This window comes from Patagioenas fasciata, chromosome 3 (assembly GCF_037038585.1).
Source record: "Patagioenas fasciata isolate bPatFas1 chromosome 3, bPatFas1.hap1, whole genome shotgun sequence".
NCBI classification, from domain to species: Eukaryota; Metazoa; Chordata; class Aves; order Columbiformes; family Columbidae; genus Patagioenas; species Patagioenas fasciata.
In genome coordinates this window covers 10,247,655-10,266,561 of record NC_092522.1, presented here as the reverse complement: position 1 = coordinate 10,266,561, position 18,907 = coordinate 10,247,655, and the positions used below count along the sequence as shown (strand labels likewise).

The 18,907-nt window shown below is 37.7% G+C and overlaps 1 protein-coding gene across 14 annotated transcripts in view; it reads right to left on the bottom strand.

Annotated features, from left to right (window-relative positions):
* The window catches only part of WDPCP (WD repeat containing planar cell polarity effector), a 157,421-nt gene that overhangs the window by 41,820 nt on the left and 96,694 nt on the right, over positions 1-18,907 (bottom strand). For all 14 annotated transcript variants that reach the window (XM_071805737.1, XM_071805738.1, XM_071805735.1 and 11 more), the window contains 2 exons: positions 6,058-6,121; positions 274-376 (listed from right to left, as the gene is read on the bottom strand). In XM_071805737.1, coding sequence (XP_071661838.1) covers positions 274-376; positions 6,058-6,121 — 167 coding nt within the window. The remainder of the gene's footprint in view (positions 1-273; positions 377-6,057; positions 6,122-18,907) is intronic.

Here is an 18,907-nt window from a genome sequence, read left to right as displayed (position 1 = left end):
CAGTTTCTATGGCCTCAGCTTTTCTATATAGCCATAGTATAAACCTTTTTTGCTTCGGAGCTATTGCATTGACACAATCCTCACGTGGGTACTGAAAGGCAAAGCTGTTATTTTTCTAAGCCTCCCTCTTCAGTTATGAATAAAAATACTGTCTCGTTTTCAAAGAAAACAATGCAACCGAAACAATAAATCCCCTACAAATATAACATGGTGTTGTACAGGACAAGTATTGATTAAAACAAAAAGGGCTTTTTAAACACCATTAATTCTTACCTATTCTAGTAGTTATTGATTCTGCATCAATGTCATTAGCCTTTTTCTTTGCCACTTCAGCTAGTGCCAATTCACCCTTATCTAGTGCAAGGTAATGGATGTCCTTTGGAAATAAAAGAGAAAAAAGAAAGATTAATCTGAAGTGAATCTCATAGGAGTAACAAAAGGGATTTTGAAAGAAAGAGGTTCTTTTATTATTTAGATCACAAACAGAGATGGAACTGATGAACCTGCCATTACATTTTAATTCTCTCCCAATGCAAATTCATTATCTTGTGCCGTTGAATATAGCAATGAATAAAACACTGACCAGTCATGTACTGACAAAAGTGAAGCTATTTACTCAGTGTATGATAGAAACCAATCTGTCTGCTTTTAAGGTAACTTCTGTTGATGCTACATGAGTTAAAAGGGTTGCTAGGAGGTGGCTCTGTGTAAACCAGATCTGAATTACTGGAACTCTTCTGGCTGACAGCACTTATTTGAAGCATGTTAAGGATTACAGTCAGCACATGAATTTTGGGGTAAAACTCTTTTGAGATTGATTTTTGTTTGGAGCTTGTCATGTTCCACCAGCTGTTCCTTGAGTCAGGTGATGGTGGTCCTCCTTGTGCTGACATTGGTGGTAATAAGAGCAACGATGGTTGCATTTTAACACCCACACAGGTGACTTGAGTCCTGAGTCATGATTGGAACGCAAGGGGCTTTCCAAAAATCTTGTGTTGCATGAATAGTTGCCAATACTCTAGATCTAGTCCTTAAGCTAGAGTTGAAAATAAGAGGGCTGAATTGCAAGGCTTTTTACTGTGTGGTAACTTCGGAGATGAAAACCACCTGTACTATATACAGCACAACCTGTGGGAGAATATATTCCTGCTGACAAATTACAGCCTCACTGCCCGTGATTTTGGCCCTTGAAGTGAAGTTTCATCGTTGACCATTAATAGGGAGACAATTAATCCCCTTCTTGTCTGGCCTAATGTCCACAGACTGCTCTGTGCAGGAACTGAGACAGATGAAAGGAGGGAAAACTCAGAACAGTTGGCAAAGTTCTTTTTTCCCCACTTCTTTGCCAAAGATGCCAATTGGTATCAACAGATTTAAGTTATTCCTGGCCATTGTTCTGCACTCTATCTGCATGCAGGGACTTAAAGGGAAAAGAAGTGTTTGCTGGAAATATTGACCTCTGCATACCATAAAAGCAACTATATTCTCAATCATACAGAAGATTTCAGGTGAAACTGTCCTCAGTGTGAATTTACTGTCACTTTCATCAACTTGACAGAAACTTCTGCAGGAAAAAGTGCACTTATTCCAGAAAGAGAAGCTGGATGAAAAAAGTGAGAGTAATAGTGTTAAGACTGGAGAAAAAGATGCTGCTTTTATTATACGCTTATTGGAAAAAAAAAAAAGAAGTAAAACAAAAGTAAGACGCAGACTGAGAATACTACGGAAATTGAATCTGATTATGCAGGAGAGCCTGCTACTGACTTGCAGAACCCAATGGTCTGGAGGAGTCGACAATATTTTCTAATTAGAAACACAGGTGTGACTTAAAAAACGAGCAAGTGTCTTGGGGCAAAGTAAGGAGTTGCGAACTTGTAGCGAACTCTGTACTTCCTCTCTTTGTGGGTCTGACATGGTTGTCAGGAGAAAAGGGCCTGAGTAGCAAGGTATGATTTCTATGAAGATTAAACAGTAGATATTGTCAGCTTAATTAGATAACAATAGAAAACCTAAGGGCTCTGGAACAAGTCTGAGCTTACAAAGATTTGAATGTATAGGCAGATTGTGTTCACTAGGTTAGAATACATTCTGATTATGTTTAATTACTATATTTTTGTAGGTTAAACTATGAGAAGTATTCTGTATTTCAGTGCAATTTTAAGTAATAAATTTGGGGAGGGGATGGAAACAACTACAGAAAAATGACAAAGTTCTTTCAGTTAAGAAGTTGTTCATGCTGTGTGTGTCAAAACACCTGTTACTTTCAGATCTTGTTTTTGCCCATGTTCTCTGTTTTGAGTAAAGAATTGTAGAGGTGCTATATACTCATCGCTAACTAACAGAGGCTTTGTATGAAATAAAGATGCAGCAATCGGCTGGTAAGCTTTCTTCATGGCTCCTCCAGTTGCTGCTATTAAGATTTTTTCAGAACAGTGGCTCTTGACTCTGTCTCTAAACAACCTTTAGAAAGAAAAGATTACAAATATAAACACTGCTAATGAGACAACTTCAGATAAAATTTAGGTGTTCCTCATTCCAATAAGCCAGGAAAATTGTATTTTTCTAAAAATTTATACGTCTCTGAGTAGAATAAAACTAGAAAAATGAAAGAGGAAGAAGAAATACTTGATTACAGGGTGCCTTAAACAATGACAGAAAAAAAAAAGTTAAATTAGCTGAACATTAATTAGTTCTTTTTTCCCACACAATTATCTAATAATTTATCAGTTCAAAGATCACGTCCCTCTCAAAAACAATGGTGACAATAAAAACGATTTCCAGCTACTTATCAGGAGTTTGCTGAAAGGGCTATATTTTATAATTTAACAGTTTGATTAGTTTCTGGACTACTTCCTTTTTACCCTCATCTTTGTGACTCACAGAGCTGGCCCTGGGTGAGCAGAAGTCATTTGAAACACTGATGTGCATTTGTCTATAGGATATTTCTGGGCAACATTCCAACATTTCTTCGAAACATGCACTTTCCTCATCAGTGTATCACCCAAGATCTGACAGTTTTATTAAAGTGTCTTTTCCTTGCATTTTTTGCTACCTTTGGTACGGGGGATGGCCTTTTGAATTTTCAGCAGCTGAGAGCTGGAGCAAAGTACAAAAGGATTTCAAGCTAACTACCCTGCTATTGCTTGATCTTTTCTGTCACAGATTGGATCAGTCACTGTCCAATAAATGTATCTGTTGTTCATGATATTATGTCCTTTTCAGCTTTATTTTTGTATTGAACTTTGTAGGAGATGATAATAATTGATGGACTTAGACGTGACGTGAGGCTAAAGCTTATGGGGAGACACAGAAGTGTCTGTGTGTCTTGTTATGGCATCATACCAGTGACGCTATAGCTATAGGACTAACTTTTAAGCCCCCCCCCCCGCCTTTTTTTTCTTCTTCATTTTTATGAAAGAAATTAGCCCTTAGGTAGCGTTCTCTCAAACCTCTTTGCAATCTCAAAGCAAATAACAGCAATGATGCACAGCCCCATTTAATTAAAAAGATGCTCATGATAAATTCACCAAGACACAGGACACTAAGAAGGCTCAGAAGATGGTATTCAACACTTGGATCCTCCCCAGCCTCTGTTAGACCTGCCTCTCTCTATACTTCCTTTTTTTTTTCCCTTCTATGTTGCCCTTTAATAAATAGCTTTTTTTCTTTCTCATTTTGCTTATGTCTTCAGATATCTTTCTTTAGTCTACCATTTCTTCTTGAAATCCCACTAAATCAACTGGGAATACAGTGGCTTGACTCCATCTGAGGTTTCATAAACAGATTTGGTTGGGCTATAAAAAACCAGTACAAATAATTGATCTATATATTAGTTATTTATACTGCACATAATTATAGATGCTTTAAATATAGGTAAAGTCAGGTTGGATCTTTTTAATTGCATTTTGACCTATAGAAACAATATATATTTATTATTTGATGTTATGCAGAAGTAAAGGATGCAAAAACCTTGCTTAGCAAAAGTATTGTTATACTAGCACCTAGAAGGACTACAGGCTTTCAGGGAACAAGTTATCTAATTTTCACACAGTATTTAGTGCAATGAAGCCCAATTCCCTAGAGATTACTGCAGCACAAATAAATAATTTTTATGAGCTATGCACCTTTATACTTCTTGAGTCCTGTACTTAGTTGTCCTGCAGCAGTGTCATTGTAGCTTATTGTAAAGTTTGTTCATTAGTACCTCACTTAGGTGATGAATTAACAAAAGGACATTTCCCCAGAGGAGGCAAAGAGTTAACAGATGATTTGAAGAGGCAGGCATGTGTGCTGCTTGTTGCATAATTTAGGGGAAACTATGAGGAAACTCGAAGGTAATGCAAGCAGAACAAGGCCAATATAGAACTGGTTTTGATCTCACAGTAACATAAGTCAGGAGGAGCTATGTGGAAATATACACTTATGTTTAAGAGCATTGGCAAGATGGGAAATGGAGAGTAGGTGTTGAGAGAGGAAAGGGAAAACAAAGAAGAGTAGGAAAAGATGGAGCTAATCTCTCTGTGAACACTGAAGCTCCTCTTGAAGGAAGTTGGAGAACCTTTTGTTGAGAGAAGGACGTGTGGGGCCAGGTACTGACAGTCCCTCCCTCTTGTTAGCAGCTTTGCACCCATCTCTTGACCCAACATTAGTGTTCCCCACCCTGGGACAGCGGTGTTCCCTCAGCCCTGCTGCCAGCGGAGGAAACAGAAACAGATCATGTCAGAAACCCTCTCAGTCATATGAGAGAGGGTCCTTGAAATGACAGGCAAAATACTGGGTCATTTGTTCTGCCAGAATGGCTGAAATTACTCAGGGAGAATTTATTACCTGTGTGGTGGGAGAGCCCTCAACAAAAAGTTGTAACCCACTGCTGACATGTGACAGCCTGAATCTTACATGTGGCTGAAGCACTGCTTAGCTTGATCAGGTGTACAATTTGTATTGAAGAAATTACATCCAATAAAAAGGCAAAAGGAAAAAGATGAGATAAAAAGAGGAAAAATTGAGGAGAGTAAACATAAAGCGTATAATAAATTTCCTAAAAGTCTGACATTTCCATCACGTTCTTTTGATGCATACTTAGAAAAGTTTATCACAGTATTCACATCTTTCTAATTAGATGGAACAAGCCAGATGATTAGAGCCGTGAAAAAAACATCAAAAGGTTCACACAACTTTTTATATAATTAGAAGGGAATTTTCATAACCCATAAAAGCAGGATTTAATTGTGTAATTTAACATACAATTTAAATATCAAGATCAAACTAGCAGGGCAAGTGACTTAATGGGATAAATGATATTAACATCTAGTGTCAAAGCTTAATTTAAACAACAGAATGTCTTCATTATGCAAAAGAGTCAAGCAGATGAATTTTTCAAAGGGTCTTTTTCTCAACAAGTCCCTTTCCTATTGTTTCTTTGAAAACAATGAAATCAGCTGTGGAGCAGCAACATGCTGAGAGACTAGGAAAGCACGATTGGCTTTGTCTATCTGACCTCACTGTGACATTGTGGTGCAAGATCTTATAAAACAAGAGCCTCCTGCAGAGCTCACACAGAGGACCTTTTAAGAGCTGGTTAATTTTACTTTTGTAGCTAATTAAATGGGAGGGAGCGGAGAGTGCATGAAATGTAAAAACCCTTGGGTTGATGCTATTGAGTTTTGTTGTTCTAAAAGTACCTGTAGAAGCGTTCATAATTTGTCACTTTTCTCAAAACCCTAAGAGACAAACTAAGAGCATTCAGGATTCCCAGGATATGGCCAACTTTTGTGTCCAGGACTCAGCAGTTGTATTTCTTAAAGGATCGGATTAGAAACATATAAGCTTATTGGAGTGAAAGATGACATTGTCCCAGATCAGGACAGATGAAGAAGGGGAAAGTTCAAAAATATATACTCTGTTCCTATTGATGAGTTTTGTGATGGCGTAGGTCAATCCAGGTAGAATAGTTCTGTCTTCAGTCTAAGACTGCAAATGACATGGATCCATTTTAATGCACACAAAAGCTGACAACTAACATACTGACAACAGGCTCTGTCTCCAGAAGTCACTCACCATGAACAGGTCCCGAGCACCTATGTCAACAGCTAGCAGAAATGCTTTTTCAAATCTCTGATACCTGCAAGAAAAAGGAAACAAATCACTTGCTGAAGACAATTTAAGAGCTGCATCAAATTTTGTTGTTTGTCCATAATGGGCAGATGAAGTTCTTCAATTCTTATCAAAAATGATCCCAAAGCTTTACTGGGGAAACTTGATATGCTCATACTCAGATTGCAGAAATATAAAGTTAGGACAGCGACTACCCTTAACCTTCATCAGCATTAAAAAACTTCAGCAAGTGTTATGTTCAATGCTGAGTCCCATCAGATCTAGTTGAATCTAAAGGGAGCTGAAGGTACTGTAGAGCATAACAAACTGATCCTTTGAAAGATTCCACTCACAACACAGATAGATGTTACTTCAATAAAATTGGTAGGAATCTCAAAATCCCCTATAGAAATAACTAATCCCAAATCTCACAGGACTTCAGAGGTCCTTGTAGAAGCTTGCATTGGGTCTTGTCCTCACAGACTCCGTCAGTGCAGCTCTCTGAGGCATGCTGAAGTCATTAATCCCCAGGCACTGAAAAAGAGGGTGATGCTGCTTTGACCCCTAACTCCCTCAGCTCAGCCTTAGTTAGCACAGACTGCCAGAACTCCTGAGAGCTTTCTGAAGATCTGTGGTGAAGAAGGTTGTATCAGTGAGGTAAAACAACTGGAAAAGGGGCAAGATCCCTGAGCAAAAATTACCTCTAAATGTACTCTAGAAGGCACTGAGTATCACCTAGAGATGCAGTAGAGTAGGAAGGGAGCAGCGTGGATGTAGAACTTCACTTTTACCATTAACCCAGGAGGGGTGTATCATGTCAGACTGAGACCACTGCTTTGGTGGTTCAGGGCTTGCTGAACAACGGATCCTTCCACTTTTAATGACACAAACTGCCACTTTCTTCCTACCCAGAGAGTACACAGCATCTCCTGGCAATTACAGCAAACATCTACATGGGATGGAGATACCGTGGGAGGCTGTGTGTATCCTCTTGTTTGCAATCTTTGGGCTATCCACAGAAGCAGGAGGAAACAAGTCACCCATCAGAAGCTTCTTGGGAATATATACAACATTGCACAAGCAAACACTGATCACATGCCTCTAATGCCTCTCATACCAGGAATTATCACTATATGACAATTTCTCTGTACTGTGAGAAAGTGATTCTATTTGCACACATTTTCTTCAATTGCACATTTTAAACTCTTCAAAAATCCGTACAAAACTGGATTTGGTGACATTATTTTTGTATATGCAAAACAAAAAAACACCCCAATTTTATTTCAGTTGTGAAATAAACTATTCTATATAGAATGATTTATATATTTTCCCATTACTGGTAAATTCTGTTCCTTTTCACCTGTTAACAATTTCAACAATAGATCAGTTGCAGTTGCTCTAAGTTTGGAAGGAGATGGCTTCTTTGCCCCAATGGGGAAAAAGCAGCCTGGTGATTTCTCAGTGTTAGAAATGTGTAGTTTGTGTTTGCCCAGTGAATATCGTCAGACAGCATAAGATGACGCCAGTATTTATACAGTCATGTACCTTGAGGGTATTTTAGGAAACAGTGAGCAATGCTGCAGCTCTTCCTCAGGCCAGTGTGAAGACGGAGTAAACACGGGAATCCTCCTTCCCCTTGGTGGGTGAAGGAGTCCCATATGATGTATTAACACTACACTGGGATTCCCGTTTCTGGCCAAAGCCTCAGCGGTTTTCTGCCTCCCTCTGGCCACAGCCTTGTTGCTTTCTTCCCCTGTGCACAGCAGATTGCAAGGCAGAGCCAGTAAAGACTTTTCCTCAAGGAATAACACTCGTGACAAGAAGGCATAAGATGACAGCTTAAGCACAAAAGGAAATGCACTCTCCAGGTGAAGTTTCTAAGAGCTGGAGCGGGGAGTCCTTTCCTCTTTTAGGAAGGAAATCTAATCTCCCTACTGTGTCTTCCAAGCACTAATTTGCAGCCCTTCTCACAGAACCTGTTTAAGGGAGGGGAAGAGATGAATTAAGGTTAACCTCTTGATCACTGGGGAACAGGCAGCGCACCATTGTTTTATCATGCACATCTATGTATCTGAAGCTTTTTGACATGCTTTCTATGGAGGATTTTCAATTAAAATACATTGTGTTGCAATGCTGCTTCTGAAGCTATGCTTTAATTAAGACAAATAAGCACATGTTAAAATATGTGTATCTTGAATAGCTACCACATATATCTTTTTCCGGCACATTTTTCTTTTCAATTACGGATTAAATATACATTCTTAGTACTTAGAGGGGAAATTTGAAACCTAACAGAAACCATCTATCCGACTAGCTAAAAAGAATGTCTGCATCACGATTTTGTTTTTCCAAAGTTATAACTATACAGACTATTTGAATAACATTTGCTCTAGTAAAGGCAAAAATGCCTGCAATCAGAAATTGTAAAGTAACTTTCTCCTTTGATTGACCTGCAGAATGGAATCATGGCCTTCAAGCTGTCAATTTTCACAAAGATTTCATGTTTTTTCCCTTTAATCAACATATATACATCAGTCTCATTATGGGCCCTGTTCACAAAACTGTGAAGTTAGCTTATTATTTTCAGATCTGTACTGAGGGGAAAAAGGGGGAAAAAAAGACTATCCAACAAATGCTCTTCACAAACCAAGAAAGCTGGAAAGAACAGTCAGAGATACTTCATAAATTATTATAAATTGAATTGCTTTAAAATAAGGTGGAGGTTTTAAACAAAGGTGACAAGTTTTCATTACTTAGGCAAACAACATTAAATCAGTAAAGAATGTCTAGGTTTATTTAAACTAGCTTTACGGAAGATACTTGTTATTTTGAGTCTCTTTGACATGAAAGTTGTATTATTTTCATTCTACAGGAACAATTAGAGAGTCTTGTAGAGCATGAGACCGACCTCAAGCTAATAATGCCTGATTTATAAGCAAGTTTTGTCATGCGAAGATCTCTTGCTTTTGCTAGCACACTTTGCTTACAGTTTATCGGCTCCTCAAACAAACAAAAAAGACCCCAATCAAAACACCCTCTTCTTTGTTCTTGTGCTACAATTACCAAGTGCAATATTTGCTTTCTACAATGGCATCTACAGGGTACTGGTCTTGAAGAGAACATCTTCCCCCTCCTCCTCCCACCTTGTTCCTTATTGCTTGCTTCACAATAACTCCAGCAATCAAGACTTATACGTCTCTTGAAAAAGAGAGATAAGGAAATCTGCCTGTGAACCATGAAGTTCAGCACTTGTTTGGTCAAAGTGATAGCCAACAGAAATATGACCTTCAAGATTAAAACTCTCAAACTGTGATTAACCATATAGGACAGATAGCAAAACATTTCCCTGTTAGCTGTTTAGTACATACAATATTAAGTTCAAATTACTATATAATAAAATAATACTCTTATTATATGCACTTATGCAACTTTTCTATGTATCCTACAAAAATTTAAAAAGATGGCTGTTAGTATGTCTGTTTTATGAACAAAGAAACAAAGGGGAAATGTGAGTGACATGACAAGGGTCATATAGGTCAAAAATGGTCAAGGCAGAGAAGAATATGGACCTGCCTTCCATGGTAGAGTAGCAGACCTGCTGCCTGCTTGTATTTTGAGAATGTGACTTAACAGAAAAGATGCCAGGAAAGCATTTTATTTTTAAATAAAGTATGTAAGTAATAAAAAACCATCAGGTTATCTATTAAATTCAGAGAGGCTATTCTTTTCCCTGTAATAAATAAAAAAGATAATTAAATGCCAAGGGTTTCCTGGATGTTCATAAATACAGTGATTTTAAATACTGTAGATGAAAACCACGTGCACAGATTGGGGCCTGGAGAGAAGGAAAAAAAGTCTCTTCAGTTTCATGAGAGGTTCTACAAATTTATCAAAAGCCAGAATTTTGGCTTCTGTATCCACAACCCTCAAATTGAATGTCATCACTCAAAAGACAGAGATACGTTTGTCATGAAGGTCAACTTGAAAATATTTGTAATATTTATCCATAAAATTAAAACAGGAAAAACAAAAATCCTGTGGAGGGAGGAAGAAGGGAAGGGAGAGAGAGCTCATGCAAGCAAGAGAGAAATACAGTGCAGAAAAGATGGAAACATTTCTTTAGGGACTAGTTACAACCAACAAGTCTTCTTAGACATGCCCATTGACCATGTAAGCGTATTCCTTGTGCTGGGCTGATAAAGGAGTGCTGCTGCAGTTTTTTTCCTTGTCTTCAATAAGGGTAACAGAGCTGTGGCACAAATAATATCTATAAGGCAATCCTTTTTAATGGAAGAAATTTCAGAGTCTTCCTCATCTCACAGTCCAAGTAAGGGCGATATGCATTCAAAAAGTGAATATTAAATATGCACTGAGCAAACAGAACAGGAAAAAAATGAATATTGAAATAATTTACATGTAATCAAACTACACCGAAATTAAGTTTTAATTGTTCAGTATTCTGTGATGCCTATGCAGATTTTAAAGTATTCAGAATATCAATCAAGTGTGTACTTACATCAAGCAATTGTATTTAAGCATACAAAACAAATGATGAAAATATGTTCAATCAGCTACAGCTCCCAAATTTACTGCTGGGTTTACATGATCACTTTTAATTCAGTTATTTTATTTAATATTTCAATTTAATAACTCATTCTTTCATTCAATTTCTAGGCATCTTGCCCATTTCTTAAACACAATAATAATAATTATTCATAAAAGGAGCTGTTTCCCGTAAGTTCTCATATCAGCAATTTTTTGGAACAGAAATGGTTTTCATGCTTTTTCTTTCCTAAAAAAAATATTGTTAATATCTGAAATATTTTCCTTTCAAATTAGACAATATTAAAATAAAGAACAACATCTGCAAAATGACTCTGCACCCCATTTCAATGGAATTCTGAGCCAGAATAATTACAGATTATCAGGTTAGAGAATGTAAAAAGTGTGTGGCTAAGTCATAATTGTTGATTTAAATGGGGAGAGACTGCTTTTTGATCAACTGCTGGACATAACACGACTCATTTAGACAGGTAGCTGTATTTCAGAATACAGCTTCAGAGCCCATTTAGAAAACCTTACGTATTTCACATGAAAAATATTTTCAAGTAACATTTCAGTAAATTCTGAAGACTTGGATTACTACCTAACCTTTTATATATAAAACACAGCATTAGTCGAAGACTTATATCCTGCATTTCATAGCGAATGCTGAAATACTGGCACTTTACTTAAGAGTTCCTGAAGAGGAATAAATACATCAAGATCTTACATTTCATCAAAGAAACCAAAACACTTTAAACAAAAGTCAACCAAAAACTGGTTTTACTCTAATGAGTTCTGCAGTCCACCCTATTTTAAATAAGATAGTTGCAGAGAAAATCAGACCACTGAATGCAGCCTGAAGACCAGGAACTCTCCAAAGAAACCATCTTTCCCTCTCTCCCCAGACTGTAAGTTTGTGTTTCAGAATGTCATGATTTAGGAGACTCAGTCTCAAAATGTTTGGATTTACTTCATAATCTCTTATTATCTGTTTGGATAATGAACTGTCTGGAAAACAGACTATCCCTGGTACTACTGATCTTCTTTGGCAAAAATGAATTATTTGCTGGGTATTAGTTAGTTACTACTGTAACTAGGCTATTTCAACACCTACGTATGTGCAAAGGCATACCAAAAGTTCCACATATCGCAAGCAGAAATTCAAACCATAACTGTTGTTTTTAAAGGAAAATACTCTGTAAGCAGCAAAGGGTACTGTTGATTAGTTTCCTATGCTTTCTCCCACACAGACCTCAGCACAGTAACTCCACCTGTTCCCTATGTGCCCTCCCAAAATATGCTCCAGACAATATATCGTCCTTCTCCCAGCAGGGCGTACTGAGCTCCCTCCCAACAATGGTTTGAGCAAGAGGTAAAGTAGGCTGTATTTGGTGATAGGCAGTGCATGTCTCAATTGGCAGAACATATATACCTGCTGAACTGTCACTGTAGCTTTTTGGGATGGACATAACCCCCTGAATCCTATTGAACCCTATCTTGTAGTGGATTTTCACAAAACCGGCAGGCATTTGCTTATTTCTGAGACTTCTACCCTCTGTAAACTTTGCTGAGATTCATCAATGACTCTTTAAGTTAGCAGTGAATTTATGGAAAATCAGTGGATGCATTGGTAAGTTATGACCTCTGAGATGCTAGCGGTATTATTTCACCAACCTCATGCTGTTATGCTACTATTTTTTAAATTATGGGCTCTTTTGAACAGGATGCTCAAACCTCTGAGGGGAGGTCCACAACCTTGTTGCCTTGTTGCTTTCTCCTGTACTGATGAAGAGAAAGTGCTGCACAGCACACCAAAGGCTAATGGAGAAACAGCCACTGGGTCTATATGTATGTGAGTGAAGGGGATAATCTTCTAAATTGTATTTATGATGCAGAAGCTCTAAAGGTTGTACAGGTATAATCTGTACTTCCCTTCAGGCCCAAATTTAGCAAAGCATTAATGTATGGGTTTACGACCTATAATTTTCTATGGGCCCTAAATATGGGCATGTTAAGTGAAGTGCTGGATTTGGGCCCCAAGTGACTCGTTTAAAAAGACATCCCTTATGGAACCTTTCAAAGGTGATACACAAATAGGTCTCAAGTGAAAGTTAGTGAATAACCATAAGAAAATTTGAACTGGGCACAAATATCTCAAGCCACCCAAAAATCTCTGTTACTTGAACTATTACATACTGTCAAATGATGCATCTCTGAACTAAAGGAAGTCCATCTATAACTTTATAGATTGTTGGGTGCAGAATCGAATGCCTTTCACATCAAAGGGTACCCTCTGGTATGAAGCAAGAATACAAACAAACAAAACAAATTAAAAAAATAGGAGGAAAGAGAAAGCTAATAAGGGAAGCCAGACAGTATGTCTCCCTGGCCAGAGAAAGCCCTTGAGGGATGTAACTGGCTGTGAATGGTGAAGACATTCCCCCCACCTCAAAACAAATCTTACCATGTGATTCCTGTCTTCTAGGATGATACTCTGCTCTAGGAAACCTAAATATATTAATGTGTTATATAGTTCAGATGACTCTATGTTAAACATACATTCTTCTCAGAATAGACTTTCTATGTTCAAAGAAAAGCTGTTGAGGCATTTTTTTAATGAAGTAGTTCAGGAAGAAGGCATCATTTAAACTTTTAAAACACATGTTTAATAAGAAATAGTCTAGATGTACAAAATATTCTAGAAAAAGTAGTAGTAGCTATAAAAAAGGTACACCATTTATTTGTTGACCTTTGCTCAATTAACTATAAAATAGCACTAGTTTAAAAGTATAGAGCTGTCTTATGTCTGAAACAAAGAAATATTAGTTAACAGATTCTGATTCTGTGAACAGTTTTGTCACACATTTCCCACGTGATGTTGGTCAATCGTGTTTGGCCACTGAAGAGGATGACTGTTGGGTGCAACAGCAACATTCTCCTACTGTGCAGCATAATTCTTTAATGTCTGTCAAGAGCTCTGAAATTTTCAATACTAGGTGCTATAAAAGTCTGGGAAACTGCAATTTATTACAATTATAAATTATTATTATCGAAATTGAAACTATAATGGCTTATTTTTAAACTAGATTCAGTCTTTTCTTGTAGTGTGTACTTCCTTTGTATTTCCCACACTCTGTATTTCCTTTTTTATACTCATTTTCCTTCAAGAGAATATATTTTGTTGCCATAGCAATATTTACCTACCTTGCAATTTTATCATAGTGGCTTTCCTTCAGGTTTCCTTAAGCTGCAACTAACACTCACCCAGCCAAAACAGCCTCCCCCCACTCCCAAACCTCTCCATTCCCCCAACCCCTTACTACTCAGTAACTTCTCAACAGTCTATCTTTATCTTTAAATGCAGACACACTCCAACATACTCTTCCAAAGTACTCTGGGCTAAAAATAGATGCTAATTAAAAATGCTGATAAGAGTCAGTGACACCTGTTGTTTCACATTTATTTTACTCAACCCTGTTTGCTAATTCCTAGTCTTTATTGCATTAATTTGCTTCGCTTTTCTTCTTTTCCAGTTTTACCCCTCTTACTCTGGTGATCATGTAAACTTAACAGCATGTCTTGAAAGCTGGATTTTATTGAGTGAACATATCAGCATGTCTACACACTGAGGCAGCTCTGTAACAGAGGTCCAGTATCATCGCGATGTTTAAGGATGAGTTGCTGCCTCTATAATAAACCCCTATTGTATATGTGTACTATTTTCGCAATTTCAAACTGCAGCAGATGGAAATTTGGTACCGAAGTTAAGATGAACAGGCCCTTTTCCTCCTCACCTTTCCAGAAGGTACAGGGCCAATTCTCCCTCATGCCTGACATTGTATAAGATGTGGGTTTCTTAGTGTTAAGACTTCCCAGAGAAAATATATTAGCTCAATATTTTCTAAAGCTGGCTGCTGAAGACAAATATCTAATTACGAAGTCATGGTGCATAGTCAAATTTTGAATCACTTGCTGAGTTGCAGGTCCATTACAGTATATCCATTTTATCTATCTAGGTTTGTCGATAGCCAGTATTATTTCTTTATAATAAAATAATGCAATGGTAATACTCAAAAGATTCCCACACATAAGAACTCCATTACAGCAAATACAGCCACAAGAGCCAGACAAGAAATTCTCTATAACTTTCATAGTATGAATTTTGGCATATTGTCAAGGGAGCAAATGAAAAACCAGTGAGTATTTTAGGCTTCTTCAGTACAGCATCATGAATAATAACATAAAACATAAGAATGACCATTCACTCAGACCAAAGGTACATCTAACCTAATACACTGCCAATGGCTAGGTGCCCAGGAAGGAATATAAGAACAGGGCAAGTATATGGTGATGCTTCATTAAGTAGTCTCCTAGTCTCCAACAATTTGTGGTTCAGGGATTTCCTGAGCCAGAGGTGGTTTCTATGTTGGTATTTCTCAGTGTGTTTCTCTTCCCTGAACCTTGCCTTTCAACTCATACACAATTTTATCACCCTGTGGTAAGAGGCTTCATATTTTAATTATATGTTAAGTGAAGAATCACTATATTTTTAAACTGCCATGTGCTAGCTTTACTTGATGACCCCTAGTTTTTCTATCAGAAGTGAGCAGTCACTTATGGTGCTCTTTCTCCCTAACACAAAATTCAGGTGAACTGAAGTCCACTGTTTTGTTTTCTATTGCTTTTCTAAGAATTCCTGGCCTTCAATTTGCTTTCTGTACTTGTGCTGGGTACTGAGCTGACTATTTTATAGATGTAGAGTTATAAAGTCAAATTATTCTTCCAGAATAATGGTAAGCTCAGACTCCATCATTTTATACATGAAGTTAGGAGTCATCCCTGCCATGTGCTTCAGTTTGAGTTTCTTTACATTTAATGTTATCTTCAATTTCGACATGATGTCACTGTGGTCTGTGAAGTGCTTTTGCTGCTTTTCACAGCGGGCCCTGTCTTTACTAGTCTTAATAATTTGGTATCATTAGCAAATGCTAGCACCTCACTGTTTGCTCCTTTGCCAGGCTACTCATGGGTACAATACAATGTATTTGTCTGTATGTTTTCAATTTTTTTTAATATAGTTTCTACTAATTTCACTGGTAGGAAGGTCGAATTTACAGGGCTATAAGTCTTCAATGTCTCTGCAGACTGTGTTTCGAAAACCGACATATTTCCCATGTTCCTGTCCTCAGGTGCTAAGGTCATTCTAAATAAGCGTCTATTTCAACTATTTTATACTTCACTAGCTTTAGAAATCCCAGAATAATTTTATTTAGTGTTGGTCATATATTACTGTTTATCTACCTACAATATAGCCTCTTCTATTGATACTTCAACAGTTATCAGTTTAAGTAAGAAACATCCCCATCCTCTCCTATCCTAGCCAACTGGTCAAAAGGGGATTTTTAAAGACATCTGCAAGCCTATCTGCTTTTTGTGTCTTTCTGTAAACCATTCTTCATACATTTTTGCTAGTCTTTGTGCCTCTCTCTTTCTATTACAGAAACTACCTTTGAGCATCTAAGATCTTTCTGTTAACTGGCCAGTAATAATGTGATACAGGAGCTAGACATTTACAGTGCAAATCATTCCATTTATCTTCAAACAGCTCATCTTTACATGGCTAATTTAAGCTAATCAGGTAGGCTCCCTTTATAGTTAATTGACAGGGATAGGTACTGATGTTTGATTCTTCATGCTTATCTTAGACATCTCCCTTCAATGGGATTACTCATCCTTTGGGTGCTCAAGTCTTTATATTAACTACAGAGGAATCTCAGATGAGTATGTAGGACATTTACATTTTACATTATTAAGTCAGGAGGGGTGAGCTGCACTCCTAAGACACTACATCCACTTATTGGACAATTGACTATTGTTGACTTTTGTTCTAAATTTAACTTATGGTATCCTTCCCTTAGCAGGCTCTTTGGTTCTGAAGAACCATATAAGGGAGCTCTGCATTTGAAGATAGGAAGCCTTAGGCTGCCTTACTGTTCCGTTCGCTCTTCCTGGAGGATACTGGATAGAAGTGAAAGAAAAGTCAGAAAAAACAAAACTCTTTAGGGAGGAAAGCAAACAATTTTTTTTGCACACACGACAAATGGATTAGAGATTGCCAAACCATGTTCTGTTCTGACAAGCTGAGCTTAAGACAGAATTATTGTCATATGGTTCACATACAGAAAAGTGAAGTGTAACGGTGGGGCTCAGGAAGACTCTCAAGATGAATGGAGAAAAAGTATCTTGGTAAAAAGATGAGACATGAATCAATCTGGAAAGACTGCAAGAAAAAAAATAATCTTAAATTCAGTTCTTGGTCAGGACCTCAAGAAGGGATGTTCGAGTGTCACTCCAGAAAGAGATACCATTAGTGACTAGGTAGAGTTGATGGGGAAGGAGTAACTGATGACCTGCAAAAGAAAGCTGAGGCTGACTTACTACAGCTGCTCAAGAGCTGAGATCTGTTGTTAATAACTTACTGAGTTTTTGTCCAAGAATATGGTATATTTGCATTGTATCTACAGCCAAGAGATGCCCAAAGCCCCTCAGATTTCAGGGCAATTGCACAACGAGTACAGCAGGAAAAAGCCACCTTATGAGGACAGATTATCAGTTACACAACAGAACAAAACAACGGTCTCCATGTGGGCTCAGTTTCTAAAAGTAGCAATATCAAAGTCAGATTAACCAGCATGAGGGAATAGCCTTGGCACAAATAACATTAGTCCAGCATAGCTATTCTGTGTTCCTTTTTTGTCATGCAGTCCCATGTGTGTGAACATAGCAGAGAACTGGAGGACTTACTGCACTCTGGGCCACCAAACAGCCATCTGTTGGTGGTTGTGGGAAATGGCCCCAAATTAGGGGAGCTCTGGGACTGCTCTAAGTGTGCGGGAGGGGCCATTTTTCCCATGCTCCGAGCAATGTCTCCCATTAGGTTCAGCAGAAAACGTTGCCCAAATCTCTGACAAAGATTTCTTGTGGTTTATCTTTACGGGATTTTATTCTCAAGCAATTATGTCAGGTCATTTGTTCACCACTTCCCCCAATATTTTGCTCAATATTTCTTACATTGTAATCACCACTAGAGAATTAAATCCCAAAGCCATTCCTGTGGCATCAAAGCATCTGACTGAAATTGAAAACTGTTGTGGAGCTGGATTAAGAAAAAAAAATCATCAGCAACATAGGACTGAAGCAGCGACATTCTAAACTTTTCCTGAGATATTTAACCTCTTTAACTGCAAAAATAATCTAGTTCCATTAAATAGGTGCCTTTATTTCTTGCTTCTAAAACAGGTCAAGAAGCATGACCAGGGGAATCTTTTCATGTGCAGTTCCATCACAGCAATTTAAATTCTCATTTATCAGTGTCGAGGTAACATGAAAACCTTTCGTTTTGATCGTTTTCACAAGATGACAAAAAATGACTCTTCAAAGTCCTCTCCAGAAGGTGCTACTTTAGTCAGAATGATGCTACTGAACTTACTCCTATAGAGATGAATTCTGTTCATGTGGCCACCACAGAGAACCTGACTGACATCAGTGGTCATTTTATCTGAAGGCATAATTTAATGCCTAATAGGTTACCTTATGAATATAAAAGACATTCTTAGTCCTGAACCATGTCATCATTAATGTTTATACATATTTTGTGACACACTATGTACCAATCTAATTATAGATTCTACTTTTAGGGTGCTCTTAAAAAGGATCATAAAAGCTCTTTGCTCACTCTTGTCCCTCAGTTCCATACAGTTGACAGCAGATGGGATTGGGAACGAGTCCTATGGCGTTGAGGCATTTTCTCACCTTTGATTTAGAATCCTATTTAGGATGGAAGACTCTCAGTGAATATCTACTTTGCAGATTGCAGTGTAGTGATACAGGAACCTGCTTACCAAGGGGTAGTTAGTACTGCATAAGTGATGTACCCGCAGGGCAAAAGAGCTTTATTTCAGCTTTTCAAAGGTTGTCTTGGACTTAAGTGATAACTGACTGTGTCAAGGCATGATGTCAGGTAGTATAGCAGTACACTTCACAACTCTTGAACAGTAAAGTGATTCATAAAAATCAGTCCTGGCTGGAAATAGACCTCCCCTGATGCCAGTGATCACCTACTTTCTTATCTCCTTCATGAGTGTTTATTTACAAAGGAGTTCTATCAAGTTCTGTGTGTAAAGTCATACCACTTTATGAATGTTCTGCCCAACATGTGGGTAAATTTTTCTTTGCATTTAACCAGTTGCATCTTACACTGAAGACTGCG